The 16,407-nt window shown below is 36.9% G+C and overlaps 1 protein-coding gene across 1 annotated transcript in view; it reads right to left on the bottom strand.

Annotated features, from left to right (window-relative positions):
• nat10 (N-acetyltransferase 10) overlaps nt 1-15,638 on the bottom strand; it is a 59,054-nt gene extending 43,416 nt beyond the window's left edge. Inside the window, exons 1-8 of the mRNA XM_062035176.1 lie at nt 15,509-15,638; nt 5,855-5,973; nt 5,685-5,776; nt 5,439-5,610; nt 2,866-2,988; nt 2,726-2,787; nt 2,542-2,656; nt 1,022-1,129 (exon numbers count right to left, since the gene is read on the bottom strand). Coding sequence (XP_061891160.1) covers nt 1,022-1,129; nt 2,542-2,656; nt 2,726-2,787; nt 2,866-2,988; nt 5,439-5,610; nt 5,685-5,776; nt 5,855-5,968 — 786 coding nt within the window. The 5' untranslated portion in view covers nt 5,969-5,973; nt 15,509-15,638. The remainder of the gene's footprint in view (nt 1-1,021; nt 1,130-2,541; nt 2,657-2,725; nt 2,788-2,865; nt 2,989-5,438; nt 5,611-5,684; nt 5,777-5,854; nt 5,974-15,508) is intronic.
• Between the last annotated feature and the right edge of the window lie 769 nt (nt 15,639-16,407).

Here is a 16,407-nt window from a genome sequence, read left to right as displayed (position 1 = left end):
CCAAAATCCGGCCCGCGGGAAGTCCCTAGTTAAAAAAAAAAAAAAAAAAAAAATTTTTTTTTTTTGTATTACTAGAATTTATTTTTTTATTTGTCCTTACTAGTCCATTTTCTACCGTCTCCTAGCCATTCAGGCAAATCATATTGTCTAAAAATGCATTTTACCATCGATAATGTGACATGCAGCAAGTGCGCTCTTTAAGTCAATTAGTGCGCGAGGAATATATATGTATAAATACATACCGGTCTATATATATATATATATATATATATATATATATATATATTGCTCCTGATGGCTGCAGGTTAGCGCCTTGCATGGCAGCTCCTGCCATCAGTGTGTGAATGTGTGTGTGTGAATGGGTGAATGTGGAAATAGTGTCAAAGCGCTTTGAGTACCTTGAAGGTAGAAAAGCGCTATACAAGTATAACCCATTTATCATTTATTTATCATTATACATATATATACAGTGTATACTGTATATACATAAACATATATATATATATGGACATATACATACAGTATATACACACACATATATACACATTTACATATATATATACACATTTATATATATATATATATATATATATATATATATATATATATATATATATATATATATATATATATAGCGCGGCCCACAGCCAGATTGTTTTACCCCAATGCGGCCCCGGAGTCAAAAAGTTTGGGGACCCCTGCTTTAAATAGACCCCCTTTTTAGACCAGTTGATCTGCAGTCCTCTCCAAGGTTTCTCATAGTCATTCACATTGACATCCCACTGGGTTGTGAGTTTTTCCTTGCCCTTATGTGGGCTCTGAACCGAGGATGTCGTTGTGGCTTGTACAGCTCTTTGAGACACTTTTGATTTGGGGCTATATAAATAAACATTGATTGATTGATACTTTCACCGGAAAATATATCGACATATATATCAAATATCGAGTTTAAGCAAAAATATATCGAGATATACTTTTTCGTCCATATCGCCCAGCCCTACTGTATTTGAGAGTATTTCACCTGGTCCATGGTCTTGCATTTATCCACCAAAACTCCCACAGGTTGAGTGTCCTGAAGAGACTCCTTCAGGTCCTTCAGCTCCTGTTCTTGTGGAGACAAACTGTCCTCCTAAAGCAGACAGAAAAAAACACCAGGAGTTACAGCCAATAAAGAAGCGGGTAGTTTTTTGTGGGTAAGCACTAGGGATGATGTTTGATAAGGAATTATCGAGTTCGAGCCTATTATTGAATCCTCTTATCGAACCGATTCCTTATCGATTCTCTTATGGAGTCCAGATAGGTTGTTGTATATGGAAAAAAAACACACAATATTTGGTTTAACAAAAGCTCACTTTTATTATGTAATAAAAAAATAAAATCTAATAAATAAATAAATATTGACTGTTACCCACCTAAAAAAATAAAATAAAATAAAATAAATAAATATTGACTGTTGTTACCCAAAGTATATTAAGTGGGATTTTTCAGAGAAACAAATATATACAGTAACACAAAAACAAGCTGTCTCTGTGATCACTATAGGTGTATAAATAATAATATAGTGTTAAATAAAATCAGTCCCTTGGGCACAAAACTGAAAATAATACAGCTCTCCAAAAAGTGCACTTCTGCTGCTATTTGACATAACTGTTTGTTATGATGCTTTGACATTGTTGCACTTTATTTCTTTATTGAAAGAAAATTCTATGAAGAGAAAAGTTGTTTGCAAATGTGGTTACAATGCTAAAAAATGAAAAGTTAAAGCTAACAAAAGAAATACACTTTATTGAGTTAACATTATTTCTTTAGAGGGGGAAAGATGTGATGTTATGAGCTAGGGAATATAACAACTACACTACCCAGCATGCAACGGGAGTTACGAGCATGCGCGGTAGCCCCGAAAGTGTTGCATGTTGCCACGCTGTGAAAGTAAACGTCAAGAACTCAGCCAACACGCCTCGTCTGCATTATTTATAATTAGACAGACAACACATCAACAGTGTGATTTTGTTTTGTTTACAAGGAAAGAAAAACAAAAGTTAAAAAAGGGAGATATGTTGTATATATATGTATGTGCTGCAGTGTTGTATATATATGTATGTGCTGCGGTTGTTTTAAGAAGGTTGCGACAGCTGCCGTAAAGGAGGTGCGTTGCTAGCCTGGTTGCTATGTTTCCGCTTGGTGGTAAAAGTGTTGGTCATGTGTTTTACCCTGCTAAAATCTCTCAGTAAAGTTATTCGATGGATTATAGCTTTTGTTTTGAACTTTATTACACCTTGGAGCGCTTTTTCCCGTCCATTATTTTCCTGCTTTCGCTATCTGCGCCTAATGACTGAGCTACGTGACGTCATTTCTTGTGATGTCCCACGGAGCATTTCTGGTCGGGACGGGATTCGAATAAAGAATCAACTCTTTTCCTTTACTATAGTGGTCTCGATAACGGGTACCGGTTCTCAAAAAGGGATTCGAGTCCGAGGACTCGGTTCTTTTCTTATCAAACAACCGGGAAAACCGGTTTCGAGTATCATCCCTAGTAAGCACCTGTGTCTTTGGAGGAACCGGTTTGATGTTGGCCATGTGGCTGGATATGGGCAGGATGTTGAGTTGGTCGTCAATAACAACACAGTTTTTGCAGGAGGCAAGGGACAGAATGAACCTATTGGGAAAAGAAGTGCTTACAAGTTGCTGTGAAATGCCCTTTATGTTCAACCTGAGCAGCACTTACCTCTCATTGAACCTTCCAACCACATCCTGATGGGCCTCGGTTCTGTAACGGGCATGCACATCCTGGAAGAAAGGTAACGATAAATCAATAATTCAATCATCTGAGTGAGACAATGAATGTGGAAAAAGTTCCAGACCTACCATGGTCATTGTATACAGCTGCTTAAGTGAGTTCATTGTGCGTAGTAATATGACCACAATACCACCGCCTTCAACCGTCTCAACAGTTCTGGCTAAAAGGTTGGGAGTGAGAGCTTCAAAGTCCTGTGCAAGAAGGAAAATAAATGTTCTTATTACAGCTTGCATGATTAAGTAGATTTATTCTACACTCAAGTCACACAGTACCGTATTTTTCGGACTATAAGTCGCAGTTTTTTTCATAGTTTGGCCGGGGGTGCGACTTATACTCCGGAGCGACTTATGTGTGAAATTATTAACACATTACCGTAAAATATCAAATAATATTTATCTCATTCGCGTGAGCGACGAAGAAAATGTCCGCAATCGTCACACACACGTCAGCAATCGTCACTCACACGCCAACCAATAAGAATTCGGCGGGGAGGGTCATGGCAGAAGTGCATTGTGGGTACTGGGATGCTAACTGCTATATGCTATACGTTACTGCTGGAGCTATTAAAATGGATCACATCAACATTAAACTGGATAAGAAGTTATCTAACGAACAGGAAACAATACGTGAAGCTAGGCCAACACACGTCTACAACGCTAAATATATCCTGTGGTGTACCTCAGGGATCAATACTAGGACCTAAATTATTCAATCTCTATATAAATGACATTTGTAAAGTTACAAAAGATTTAAAGTTAGTATTATTTGCGGATGATACAACAGCGTTTTGTTCAGGAGAGAACACACAGGAGATAATACAAATAATAACAGAAGAAATTAACAAATAACAGAAGAAATTAACAAATTAAAAAGATAGTTTGACAAAAACAGACTATCGTTGAATCTTAGTAAAACTAAAATAATGCTATTTGGTAACAGTAGAAGAGAAAGTCAAACACAAATACAAATAGACGGAATAGAAATTGAAAGAGTAAATGAAACCAAATTTCTAGGTATAATGATTGATGATAAATTGAACTGGAAATCTCACGTAAAAAATATACGACAAAGTTGCAAGAAACACGTCAATAATGAATAAAGCAAAACATGTTCTAGACCAAAAATCCCTTCATATTCTCTACTGCTCGCTAGTGTTACCATATCTGAGCTACTGTGTAGAAATATGGGGAAATAATTACAAAAGTACACTTCATTCATTAACGGTGTTACAAAAAAGATCAGTTAGAATAATACATAATGTTGGATATAGAGAACATACAAACACTTTATTTATTGAATCAAAGATACTGAAATTCCACGACATAGTGAACTTGCAAACAGCTAAAATTATGCACAAAGCAAACTATAACCTGCTAGCCAAGAATATACAACAATTCTTCTCAAAAAAAGAGGAGAAATATAATCTTAGAGAAAAACGTAATTTAAAACATTTGTACGCACGTACAACACTTAAGACCTTCAGTATATCAGTATGTGGAATTAAATGATGGAATGGATTAAGCAAAACAATCAAACAATGTACTAATATGATCCACTTCAAGAAACTCTTCAAACTTAAAGTGTTTACAAAGTACAAAGAAGAAGAACCATGACAAACATTCTCAATTTATTTCATCCATCCATTCATTCATTCTTAAAGTAATCTTACTTATCTCATCATATGAAATATGACTTACTTAACCAATTATTATTATTAAATTCTTACTATTATTTATTTATTTATTTTTATTGTGATTACTTATGGAGTTAATTGTGAAAAAATTGTGAACAGGAAGTGAACAAAAAGTTTTGCAACTGTTATGTAAAGAAAAGGGGTAGGATTAAATAAGCTCTGCTTCTTCCTACTCCTTTTCCAACATGTTGAAAAGAGAAACTGGAAATTGTGATGTATCATGTTGTATGCACGCATGTTCCAAATAAACTCAAACTCAAACATTGGCGGTAACTTATAAAAACTGAGAAGGGCTGAACTAAAATGGCACCGAAAAGGAAATCATATACTGCAGATTACAAGCTGGACGTAGTGAAATATGCAGCAGAAAAAGGCGATCGAGCAGCAGAAAGAAAGGGAGCGGCGCAATAGCAGGAGCGACAACGAGGAAGAAGATTTCATGGGATTTAGCGATTAGGAGTGACAGATTGTTTGGTAAACGTATAGCATGTTCTATATGTTATAGTTATTTGAATGACTCTTACCATAATATGTTACGTTAAGTTGGTTATTTATGCCTCATATAACGTACACTTATTCAGCCTGTTGTTCACTATTCTTTAGACATTTTAAATTGCCTTTCAAATGTCTATTCTTGCTGTTGGCTTTTATCAAATACATTTCCCCAAAAATGCGACTTATACTCCAGTGCGACTTATATATGTTTTTTCTGTCTTTATTGTGCATTTTCGGCCGGTGCAACTTATATTCCGGAGCAACTTATAGTCCGAAAAATACGGTATATACGAAAGCTGTCAAAATGTGTGTGTTAATGTAAATGAATCCATTATATGAGGAAACATTTGAACATAATTTTAAAGAATGACTCAAAATCCCTGAATCAGTTCCGGCAAAGCATTTTGAGGAGTTTTTTTCCAAAAGTTTGGTGGTGTAAGCAGAAAAACTCACCTGTATGACGCACATGCCGAACGTGTTTCCAAGTATCTTGTGTGTCTCGTTGTAGTAACAGTAGCGGATGTTGGTAGCGGCAACGAAAAGCTCAAAGGGGTCATCCTGGTTCAGATTCAGTGTGCCAGTTTTGATTTTCTTCTGCAGCTGCTTCATCCGCTTCTTACGATTACTGCTCCGACACACGCCCGGTCATTATTTGAGAAGCGAACACATGAAAAGTGAGGACGTTTACAATCTATTCACCTGCTAAAGGCGAGTTCTTTCTTGTAGCACCACAGAACGGACGGCCGTGCTCGGACGCTAGCTTTGGACAGCATGTGATGCAGAATCACCACCTGGAACACAAACCAAATAGATTGCTGTTCTGCTCAGTGCAAACAACCAAAAGGACAGGAAAGGCAGCGGAACGTTACCTGATTCCTCCCTTGGTCTCCCACCACCACAAACATGGTACGATGCTGCAGAGCGACTCCATTCTCTATCTGGACACGAATCCTGTTGTCAACCTTCTTGCGAACAGTTGCCATTTTTTTCCTGGTAAAAAAATATCCAGAGATGACACTTTGCTACCTCAACAAGTATTCGTATGATGACATTTTTGCTTCAGTTTTCGCACACCTCATTAAGGCTGCAGCTAACGATTATTTTTCTATCGATTAATCTATAGATAATTTTTTTCGGTTAATCGGTTAATCTATAGATAAAAAAATTTCGATTAACCTATAGATTATTTTTCCTTTTACCGATTATTTTTTATTTTATTTTATTCAAAATGAAGATGAAAAAATAAATGTAGGCCAGTTTTTTCAAAAGGCATGGTTTTATTTACAAAAAAAAGAAGTATAGCCACTCAGTCAACATTGACAACAACATGACTAAATATTCTGTAACAATGTAAACATTTAAAACTTTTAACATTCAACAAAATTAAAAGTATCTTATTTGCTTTTTAATGTGCAAATATAAAAGTCAACATCCAGTGCAAATCTTAATATTCTGCAATAGTATAAGCATTTCAAAAGTAAAAGTATTGCTTATTTTGCTTTAAAATGTGCAAAAATAAAGATAAACATCCAATACAAAAAAGTGCAAAACGAAATATTCTGTAACAACAGTGTAAACATTTCAACAAAAGTGAAAGTATTGCTTATTTGCTAAAATGTGCAAAAATAAAGATAAACATCCAATACAAAAAAGTGCCAATCTAAATATTCTGGAGCACTGTAAACATTAAGTATTGCTTTTAAAATGTGCAAAATAAACATCCAGTCCAACACAGTACACAATAACCAATTCTACTCATTCCAGTGAGTGACTAACAGCTGTAACGAAGAAAGGTTAGCATGTCTACATGCTCTGGTTCTTTTCTTGTTTACAATATTCCCAGCAGCTGAAAATAGGCGCTCAGAAGGGGTCGATGTGGCTGGAACTGAGAGGTAATTAGCCTTCACCTCAAGCCAGGACTGCGAGTGAGCTGAGCTGCAGTTGAAGTTTCTAGAAGGTCAACGGGCTCATAGTTATGTTACTAGTAGTTGACTGGGAGGTGTTTATTATCATTTGGGGAGAGTCCGCTGCCTGATGCTCACCTGCTAAACACCTATCTGCTCCACGCTGAAGCGCTGACTACATGCGCTATGAATACGCACTGCTGATTGGCTGATAATGCTTCGTGTGTACCAATCAGATGGTTGTGTGGGTGGGACAATGCTACGTGTGTACCAATCAGATGGTTGTGTGGGTGGGACAATGCTGTGTGCTGAGACAGAGGCAGAAGGAGCAAAGCAGCTTGTTAAGACTTTAGCTTTAGCTTAGAAACTCGTTCGGTACACCCCCGTACCGAACCGAAAGCCCCGTACCGAAACGGTTCAATACAAAACACGTACCGTTACACCCCTAGCAGATACAAATGACACATTCATGTTTTTGTGTAATGATGACAACGTATGCTAACGCGGACGATTGACTAGTTGATGGTTTTCTTTTCAAATGTTCGTTCATAGCCGTTGTGCTGCTAAGATAGGCCATTTCCGCTCCACACAGTGTGCATACAACAACATTATTAGGCCGTTTATTGAAATACTCCCACACTTTTGACCACTTTTGGCGTGCTTTTTCCCCCTCACTCGCACCGCGGTCCGCCATGACGGTAGTGTGACGTAAATATGCGACTCGTCGACGCACAAAAACGGCGTCGACGTATTTACGTAACCGATGACGTCGACTACGTCGACGCGTCGTTTCAGCCTTACACCTCATGTATCGTAACAAACTAGTCCGTATAATCTCCCGGAATCAAGTTCCTAAAGACAAAATCCTTATTTGTGAATCAGTCTCTGGGCTTTTTTATTGAGTACCGATGCAAAATAAGCTACCATGAAAAAAAAGTGTCAAGTAAGCACTTTGATAAAGGGAGTGATTAACATTATTGAATTGAAAAAATAACTAATTGCAAAGTACAAAGGCACTTAGTACATCCGCGCGGCTTCCACCTTCCATCCTCCCGCTCTGCTCATCGCAGCCTTCCCCAATAAGTGTAATCATAAACGTTAATTTATCAGTTTAATTTGTGATTAATTTACAAATATATACACTACCGTTCAAAAGTTTGGGGTCACCCAAACAATTTAGTGGAACAGCCTTCATTTCTAAGAACAAGAATAGACTGTCGAGTTTCAGATGAAAGTTCTCTTTTTCTGGCCATTTTGAGCGTTTAATTGACCCCACAAATGTGATGCTCCAGAAACTCAATCTGCTCAAAGGAAGGTCAGTTTTGTAGCTTCTGTAACGAGCTAAAGTGTTTTCAGATGTGTGAACATGATTGCACAAGGGTTTTCTAATCATCAATTAGCCTTCTGAGCCAATGAGCAAACACATTGTACCATTAGAACACTGGAGTGATAGTTGCTGGAAATGGGCCTCTATACACCTATGTAGATATTGCACCAAAAAGCAGACATTTGCAGCTAGAATAGTCATTTACCACATTAGCAATGTATAGAGTGTATTTCTTTCAAGTTAAGACTAGTTTAAAGTTATCTTCATTGAAAAGTACAGTGCTTTTCCTTCAAAAATAAGGACATTTACATGTGACCCCAAACTTTTGAACGCTAGTGTATATATATATATATATATATATATATATATATATATATATATATATATATATATATATATATATATATATATATATATATATATATATATATATATATATATATATATATTGTGCATTGTTCTTTGCATGTAAAATTACAATATTCTCTAAAAAAAAATGGGGTTAGAGTCAAGTTAGTCAACATTCATTGAGGTGTCTGGAACAGAATAATAGGAAAAACTACAATTTGATTTTCGTCTGACCTTACGGGACGGCGTGGCGCAGTTGGGAGAGTGGCCGTGCCAGCAACCCGAGGGTTCCCGGTTCGATCCCCACCTACTACCAACCTCGTCACGTCGGTTGTGTCCTTGAGCAAGACACGTCACCCTTGCTCCTGATGGGTGGTGGTTAGGGCCTTGCATGGCAGCTCCCGCCATCAGTGTGTGAATGTGTGTGTGAATGTGGAAATAGTGTCAAAGCGCTTTGAGTACCTTGAAGGTAGAAAAGCGCTATACAAGTATAACCCATTTACCATTATTAATGAAAACCGACTAAGACTGCAGAAAAGTGGGTCTCGAACTTTTTCCACAAAGTACCACCTCAGAAAAGACTTTGCTCTCCAAGTACCAGCACAATTAGCAACATTAAAATACAGTAGCGTAGTAAATATTTTATTTGTATTTATTTATGCATTTGTTTGACAGGGACAGTACAATTAAACATTGCTACCCATAGGTAACCGATGTCAAAGTACATAAGACTTTGAGCCACAGGCTAATGTGCAACCCTTGTCCCTGGTTAGGCTTTTAAAACAAAAAAAAAGTAGAGAAAAGTGTTAAACACATACAAAAAGGATTAGGACAAGTACAAAAATAAAAACCCATTGGAAATAATTGGCCTCATTTGTCCATTAGTGCACCCAGTTCTAGTGCTCACACTTCTGATTTTCTTTAAGTCACTTTTTCAGTTGGAAGGCAGCTGGAGTCTGCACACCTTCACTACTGTATCTTTGTATTTCTTGACACATCACATCAGGGACTAATCCACTAAGACACTTAAAAATAGCTTTTAAAAATGAGAAATTTATAAAATTACCAAAACTCATCATGTTAGATTTTTGGGTAATATGGCAGTGATGATGCGTCATTGGTTTTTGGTCAAATATCTTTAGTGTTTGTTTAGTGAATTAGGTGAAGTGAAGTATATTTATATAGCGCTTTTCTCTAGTGACTCAAAGCGCTTTACATAGTGAAACCTAATCAGTGTTTCCCATAAACTGCCAAGATACCTGTGGCGGTGGGGGCGTGGCTATGGGCGTGGTCACCATGACATCATCAAGTAATTTGCATAATTTACTACAATGATTTGATTTTCTCTAAAAAGGCTCAAAAAATGTATACTTACTAATTAATAATAACAGTTTTGCTTTAAACGTAGATCCATCCACCCATCCATCCATTTTACAATATAATTACAACAATGTACATATTTATATACAGATTTGAACAATAAGTTATTCACTGAAATATATTTATTAATTGTGGTTCTTACAAAAAATATATCTTATAAAATATAAAAGCTAAAATGTCTCTTAAAGCTCTGCCCCTTTAATTAGTGCATACTAAATCATTTAACTTTAGCCTACTACTACAAGCATATTATTTACCAGCAACATAAAGTGAAACAGAGGCAGAGGTGTCCTGCCACAGTCAGTAACAAATAAACAGAAAACAGTAGTGGTGGTAGATAGACACAGAGCTTCATCAAACATCTGATCCACTGAACAAAGAGCTCCAAAAATCTTGAACTTTAGACTGCCATCAGTTTTACTCCCTACACTTAACCATGTGTTTCCTACTGCCTGCAGACTTTGCACCCTTTGTTATATACACATGTTGTGTTTCTAATATAAATACATTTAATAAAGTCAAATACAAATAAGGCAACAAGAGAAGTATCCTACACTTCTCTTTTGTAAAGTAAATGTGAACAGCCTATATGGGCATCTACATCTACTATATGATTTGCCTGAGAAGCTGGACAGGACAAAAAAATAAATAAATAAATAAAACATTTTTTAAAATTTTTTTAATTTGTGGCGGACGTAATTCTTTCGTCGCGGGCCGCCACAAATAAATGAATGTGTGGGAAACCCTGCTAATATCTAAGTTACATTTAAACCAGTGTGGGTGACACTGGGAGCAGGTGGGTAAAGTGTCTTGCCCGAGGACACAACGTCAGTGACGAGGATGGCGGAAGAGAGGATCGAACCTGGAACCCTCAAGTTGCTGGCACGTCCACTCTACAAACAGAGCTATTACCATGAATTGATAAACGTGTACCGCGACTTAAACAAGTTGAAAAACTTATTGGGGTGTTACCATTTAGTGGTCAACTGTACGGAATATGTACTGTACTGTGCAATCTACTAATAAAAGTTTCAATCAGTCAATCAAAAAACCACTCCCTTTAGATAATGACAACAGGGGCTTCACTACACATCTCGTGGCCTGTCCCCAGACCATGGCACAATAAGACATATGGGATAAAATCATTGCATGCATGTAAACTTGTGCAGCTTGAACAGATAAACAAGGTCTAATAATAAGCCTGAAACAGTTTATATTTCTTTTTATAATCTTAGTAATTTTTATAATAGGTCCATCAAATTTTAGCTTCGGGTCCAAAATAACACCCAAATATTTGAAATTCCTTTACCTGCGCTATTTTATTTTGATTAATTTTGACCTGGATTTCATTTAATGATCGTTTCTTCAGAGAGAATTAATAATTAAAAATAAGGCAGAGGTTTTATTTAAGTATAATTAATATTTTTGGCCACGGAAACATTACACACAGTTTGAACAGTAACACTGTGTTGGAATATTTAATTGACTCTTTGGTGTACCACTAGAACAGGGGTCGGCAACCCGCGGCTCCGGAGCCGCATGCGGCTCCTTGACCACTCTGATGCGGCTCAGCTACATACATGCCGACCCCCCCGATTTTCCCAGGAGATTTATGGATCTCAGTGTCTCTCATAGATTATTCCCAGGGAAGAAATAATCCTATTTACACTCTAATTACTAAATAAAGGGCGTGCCCTAATTGCACTGCAGTAATTGTCCTCTATAGCATTTACATATAGCGTGCCAGTCCAGCTACATGTTGTTATTACTTGCACACACAGGGGACAGCAAAGCATACTTACTCATCAGCCACACAGCTTACACTGACGGTAGCCATATCAAACAACTTTAACATTGTTACGTTACAAATATGCGCCACACTGTGAACCCACACCAAAAAAGAATGAAAAATACATTTCTGGAGAACATCCCACCGTAACACAACATAAACACAACACAACCATTACCCAGAATCCCATGCAACCCCCGCTACCACCAAATCCCCCCACACATCAACCCCCCGCCTTCCGTGCGTTGGTTGAGCGGAAGAGTTAGGGCTGCATGGGATTCTGGGTATTGGTACCGTCAGTGTAAGATGTGTGGCTGCTGAGGTAGTAGCCTTGCTGTCAATTACGTGAGCAAACTGAAGCTGCATTCTACATGTGGTCGAGCAGGTACACTGTTAGGGTAGACCGCATAGGGTGCCAATTACAGTGTCATCACGGCTGATATTCGGGAGTCTCCCGGGATAAATGAGAGGGTTGGCAAGTATAACATCAAATTTCCACATTAAAGTGCGTGCTGGTGCGTGTGTCGGAGACCCCTGGTTAATATAGCACAAAGCATTTAAGCTCTGTATGCGGTGTTTTTCATTTTAAATTTTAGAAATTTTTTTGTGGCTCCCATTACTTTCTTTAATTTGTGAAACTTGCCAAAATGGCTCTTTGAGTGGTAAAGGTTGCCGACCCCTGCACTAGAAGGAGCCGCACACCTCAGTGTGAATCTTTGCTGTAGAAGACGTACCGTATTTTTCGGACTATAAGTCGCAGTTTTTTTTCATAGTTTGGCCGGGGGTGCGACTTATGTGTGAAATGATTAACACATTAGCGTAAAATATCCAATAATATTATTGATGTCATTCACGTAAGAGACTAGACGTATAAGATTTCATGGGATTTAGCGATTAGGAGTGACAGATTGTTTGGTAAACGTATAGCATGTTCTATATGTTATAGTTATTTGAATGACTCTTACCATAATATGTTACGTTAACATACCAGTTGGTTATTTATGCCTCATATAACGTACACTTATTCAGCCTGTTGTTCACTATTCTTTAGACATTTTAAATTGCCTTTCAAATGTCTATTCTTGGTGTTATGTTTACCAAATAAATTTCCCCAAAAAATGCGACTTATACTCCAGTGCGACTTATACATATTTTTTCCCTTCTTTATTATGCATTTTCGGCCGGTGCGACTTATACTCTGAAAAATGCGGTAGGCCAATGTTTTTCAACCTTTTTGGACGCCGTCTGCTCCACACGCTGCAAGTCTTTGCTGTCATCCAGCATTCTGTTTTTCTTTACTTTGCAGCCAGTTGAGTTTTACTTTGGTTTTGCATTGCCATCCCTAAGCTTCAATGCCTTTTCTTAGCGACATTCGCCTTTTATTTATTTTTGGTTTAAGTGTTAGATACACGCTGCCTCCCGCATATTGTTATCACGACAAACCATGTTCCCGGCATCTACAAAGCAATTAGCTACCTGCTGCCACCTACTTATATGGAAGAGTATTACACGGTTACTCTGCAGAGCTCTAGACCAGTGTTTTTCAACCACTGTGCCGCGGCACACGAGTGTGCCATGAGATACAGTTTGGTGTGCCGTGGGAGATTATCTAATTTCACCTATTTGGGTTAAAAATATTTTTTGCAAACCAGTAATTATAGTCTGCCAATGATGTGTTGTTGAGTGTCGGTGCGGTCTAGAGCTCCGCAGAGTAACCATGTAATACTCTTCCATATCAGTAGGTGGCAGCCGGTAGCTAATTGCTTTGTAGATGTGGGAAACAGCGGGAGGCAGCGTGCAAGTAAAAAGGTATCTAATGCTTAAACCAAAAATAAACAAAAGGTGAGTGCCCCTAAGAAAAGGCATTGAAGCTTAGGGAAGGCTACGCAGAACGAAACTAAAACGGAACTGGCTACAAAGTAAACAAAAACAGAATGTTGGACGACAGCAAAGACTTACTGTGGAGCAAAGACGGCGTCCACAAAGTACATCCGAACATGACATGACAATCAACAATGTCCCCACAAAGAAGGATAAAAACAACTGAAATATTCTTGATTGCTAAAACAAAGTAGATGCGGGAAATATCGCTCAAAAGGAAGACATGAAACTGCTACAGGAAAATACCAAAAAAAAAGAGAAAAAGCCACCAAAATAGGAGCGCAAGACAAGAACTAAAACACGACACACAGGAAAACAGCAAAAAACTCCAAATAAGTCAGGGTGTGATGTGACAGGTGGTGACAGTACACCTACTTTGAGACAAGAGCTATATTGACGCATGCTTGGTTATGCTTTAAAGTCATATCCAACAATTGCGACAGCGACTTTTTACTGTCAACTGAGTTTCGTTTTTTAATGACTTCTGCTGGTGGTGTGCCTCTGGATTTTTCCTATGCAAAAAATGTGCTTTGGCTCAAAAAAAGGTTGAAAAACACTGTTCGAGACAGCACAGACACTCAACAACGGCACATTTGCGGATTATAACTATATGTGTACAGCTCCACTAATGGACATTGGAGTGTTACTTTCAAAGGCAAAATTAAAGTATTGTTAGAAACATAATTTTATATGGGACTTTATTGTATTATATGTATAGTACATGTTCCAAAAAGAAATAAGCATAAAACACCACCAGAATTAGAGATATTACAAGTCAAAGTGATGAAGCTTAGTGTTACGCTCATGACTTGGTGTAACTAAACATTACCCTATAAGATGAAGGCAATTGCATTTTATTGATATTTGAAATGTATTCAATGTTTATAAATGAATATTTAAATGTACTAAATGTAAAAAATGGAATAAATATTCAAAATAAGATTATTAAATGAAATCTAGTTTGGTTACGCCATATTGAGCGCAACACAAGGTTGTAAAAGTTTCAACTGCAATTCTAAATAAGATGTCAAAAGCAAACTGAAATCAAATACACACAGCTTAAAGATTGATCAATACCTATTTAAATTTAGTAATACATAAATATGATGATTTATCAAAATATAAAAGAAATATACCTGAACAGAACGCTCATGATGGCTACACCAAAAAGTAACGCTATAAATCGCGTTTTTCCAATATTTTGGTGCATTTTTATGCTATTTCCAAGCATCTCCTTTTTATTATCGTTGATTTTGAATTGTCAAACTAATGCATATTATATATGCATGCCCTAGTAAACAAAAAAAAAGTCATATTTATTTTGATTGTTACATTTTGAAGTACATTTGTGCAGGTGGGTGCGAATGTAGCCATTACCAGAGCTGTACACATATATATATATACTGGTTTGCAAAAATTATTTTTAACCCAATTAGGTGAAATTAGATAGCGTGCCGCGGCACAGTGGTTGAAAAACACTGACGTGGGCAATATTGCAGCATTTAAGGAAGGGCCTGATGCCACAATTCAACAACAAAATCCCAACCAATAAAAAAATAGTAATGTTCTTTAAGCTACAACCTCTCAAAAACACACATGAATAAACAAAATCAAACTGTGCATATAAAAACAAGAAAATACAGCACAGCAATTTAAATACACATTGCATAGAAGGTATACGTTATAATGTATAGGTGAAAAAACAAGCAAACAAAACACATTCTTGATTTAAGAGGAACTATTTCTCTTACAACTACTACAAAATAATCACACAACACAGGCGTTACCATTTCATTAAAGACAATGTAGATAGTGGTAAGAACGTCTCGTCGTCCGTTCGGTTACAAATAGCATATGTCATTGAGTATCACGACAAAGTAATGAATTATTATTACCGTTTGTCGATAAGAAGCCTCCTTAGAATCGTCAGTCCAGTTTTAAAGGCGAGCAGCCATCATGCTGTTGACTAACTCACATGGAGCCAGACGCGGTTCTGAAGGACCCCCTGTGACGTCATAATCCTGCGACCCGGCGGTGTGCTACTTTTTATTATTTTTATTTTATAAACCTTTATTTATACATTTCAACATTTACAAACAGTTGAGAAATAATAATCAAAGTACAAAACAGGACAAAAACAGGACAAAACAGCGCCAGGGGGTTGTAAATTCAAAGTAACTAAAATAGAATGCAATATATATATATATATATACATATATATAATATATAATATCGGCCTGCCGGTATTATCGGCCGATAAATGCTTTAAAATGTAATATCGGAAATTATCTGTATCGGTTTTTTTATTATTGGTATCGGGTTTTTATTTTTATTTTTTATTAAATCCACATAAAAAACACAAGCTACACTTACAATTAGTGCACCAAGCCAAAAAACCTCCCTCCCCCATTTACACTCATTCACACAAAAGGGTTGTTTCTTTCTGTTATTAATATTCTGCTTCCTACATTATATATCAATATATATCAATACAGTCTGCAAGGGATACAGTCCGTAAGCACACATGATTGTGCGTGCTGCTGCTCCACTAATAGTACTAACCTTTAACAGTTAATTGTACTCATTTTATTAATTACTAGTTTCTATGTAACTGTTTTTATATTGTTTTACTTTCTTTTTTATTCAAGAAAATGTTTTTCATTTATTTATCTTATTTTATTTTTTTTTTTTTTTTTTTTAAAGGACCTTATTTTCACCATACCTGGTTGTCCAAATTAGGCATAATAATGTGTTAATTCCACGACTGTATATATCAGTATCGGTTGATATCGG

This window comes from Entelurus aequoreus, linkage group LG24, assembly GCF_033978785.1.
Source record: "Entelurus aequoreus isolate RoL-2023_Sb linkage group LG24, RoL_Eaeq_v1.1, whole genome shotgun sequence".
NCBI classification, from domain to species: domain Eukaryota; kingdom Metazoa; phylum Chordata; class Actinopteri; order Syngnathiformes; family Syngnathidae; genus Entelurus; species Entelurus aequoreus.
Note: the sequence above shows the minus strand (reverse complement) of the source record. Positions and strands in the feature narration are given on the sequence as shown.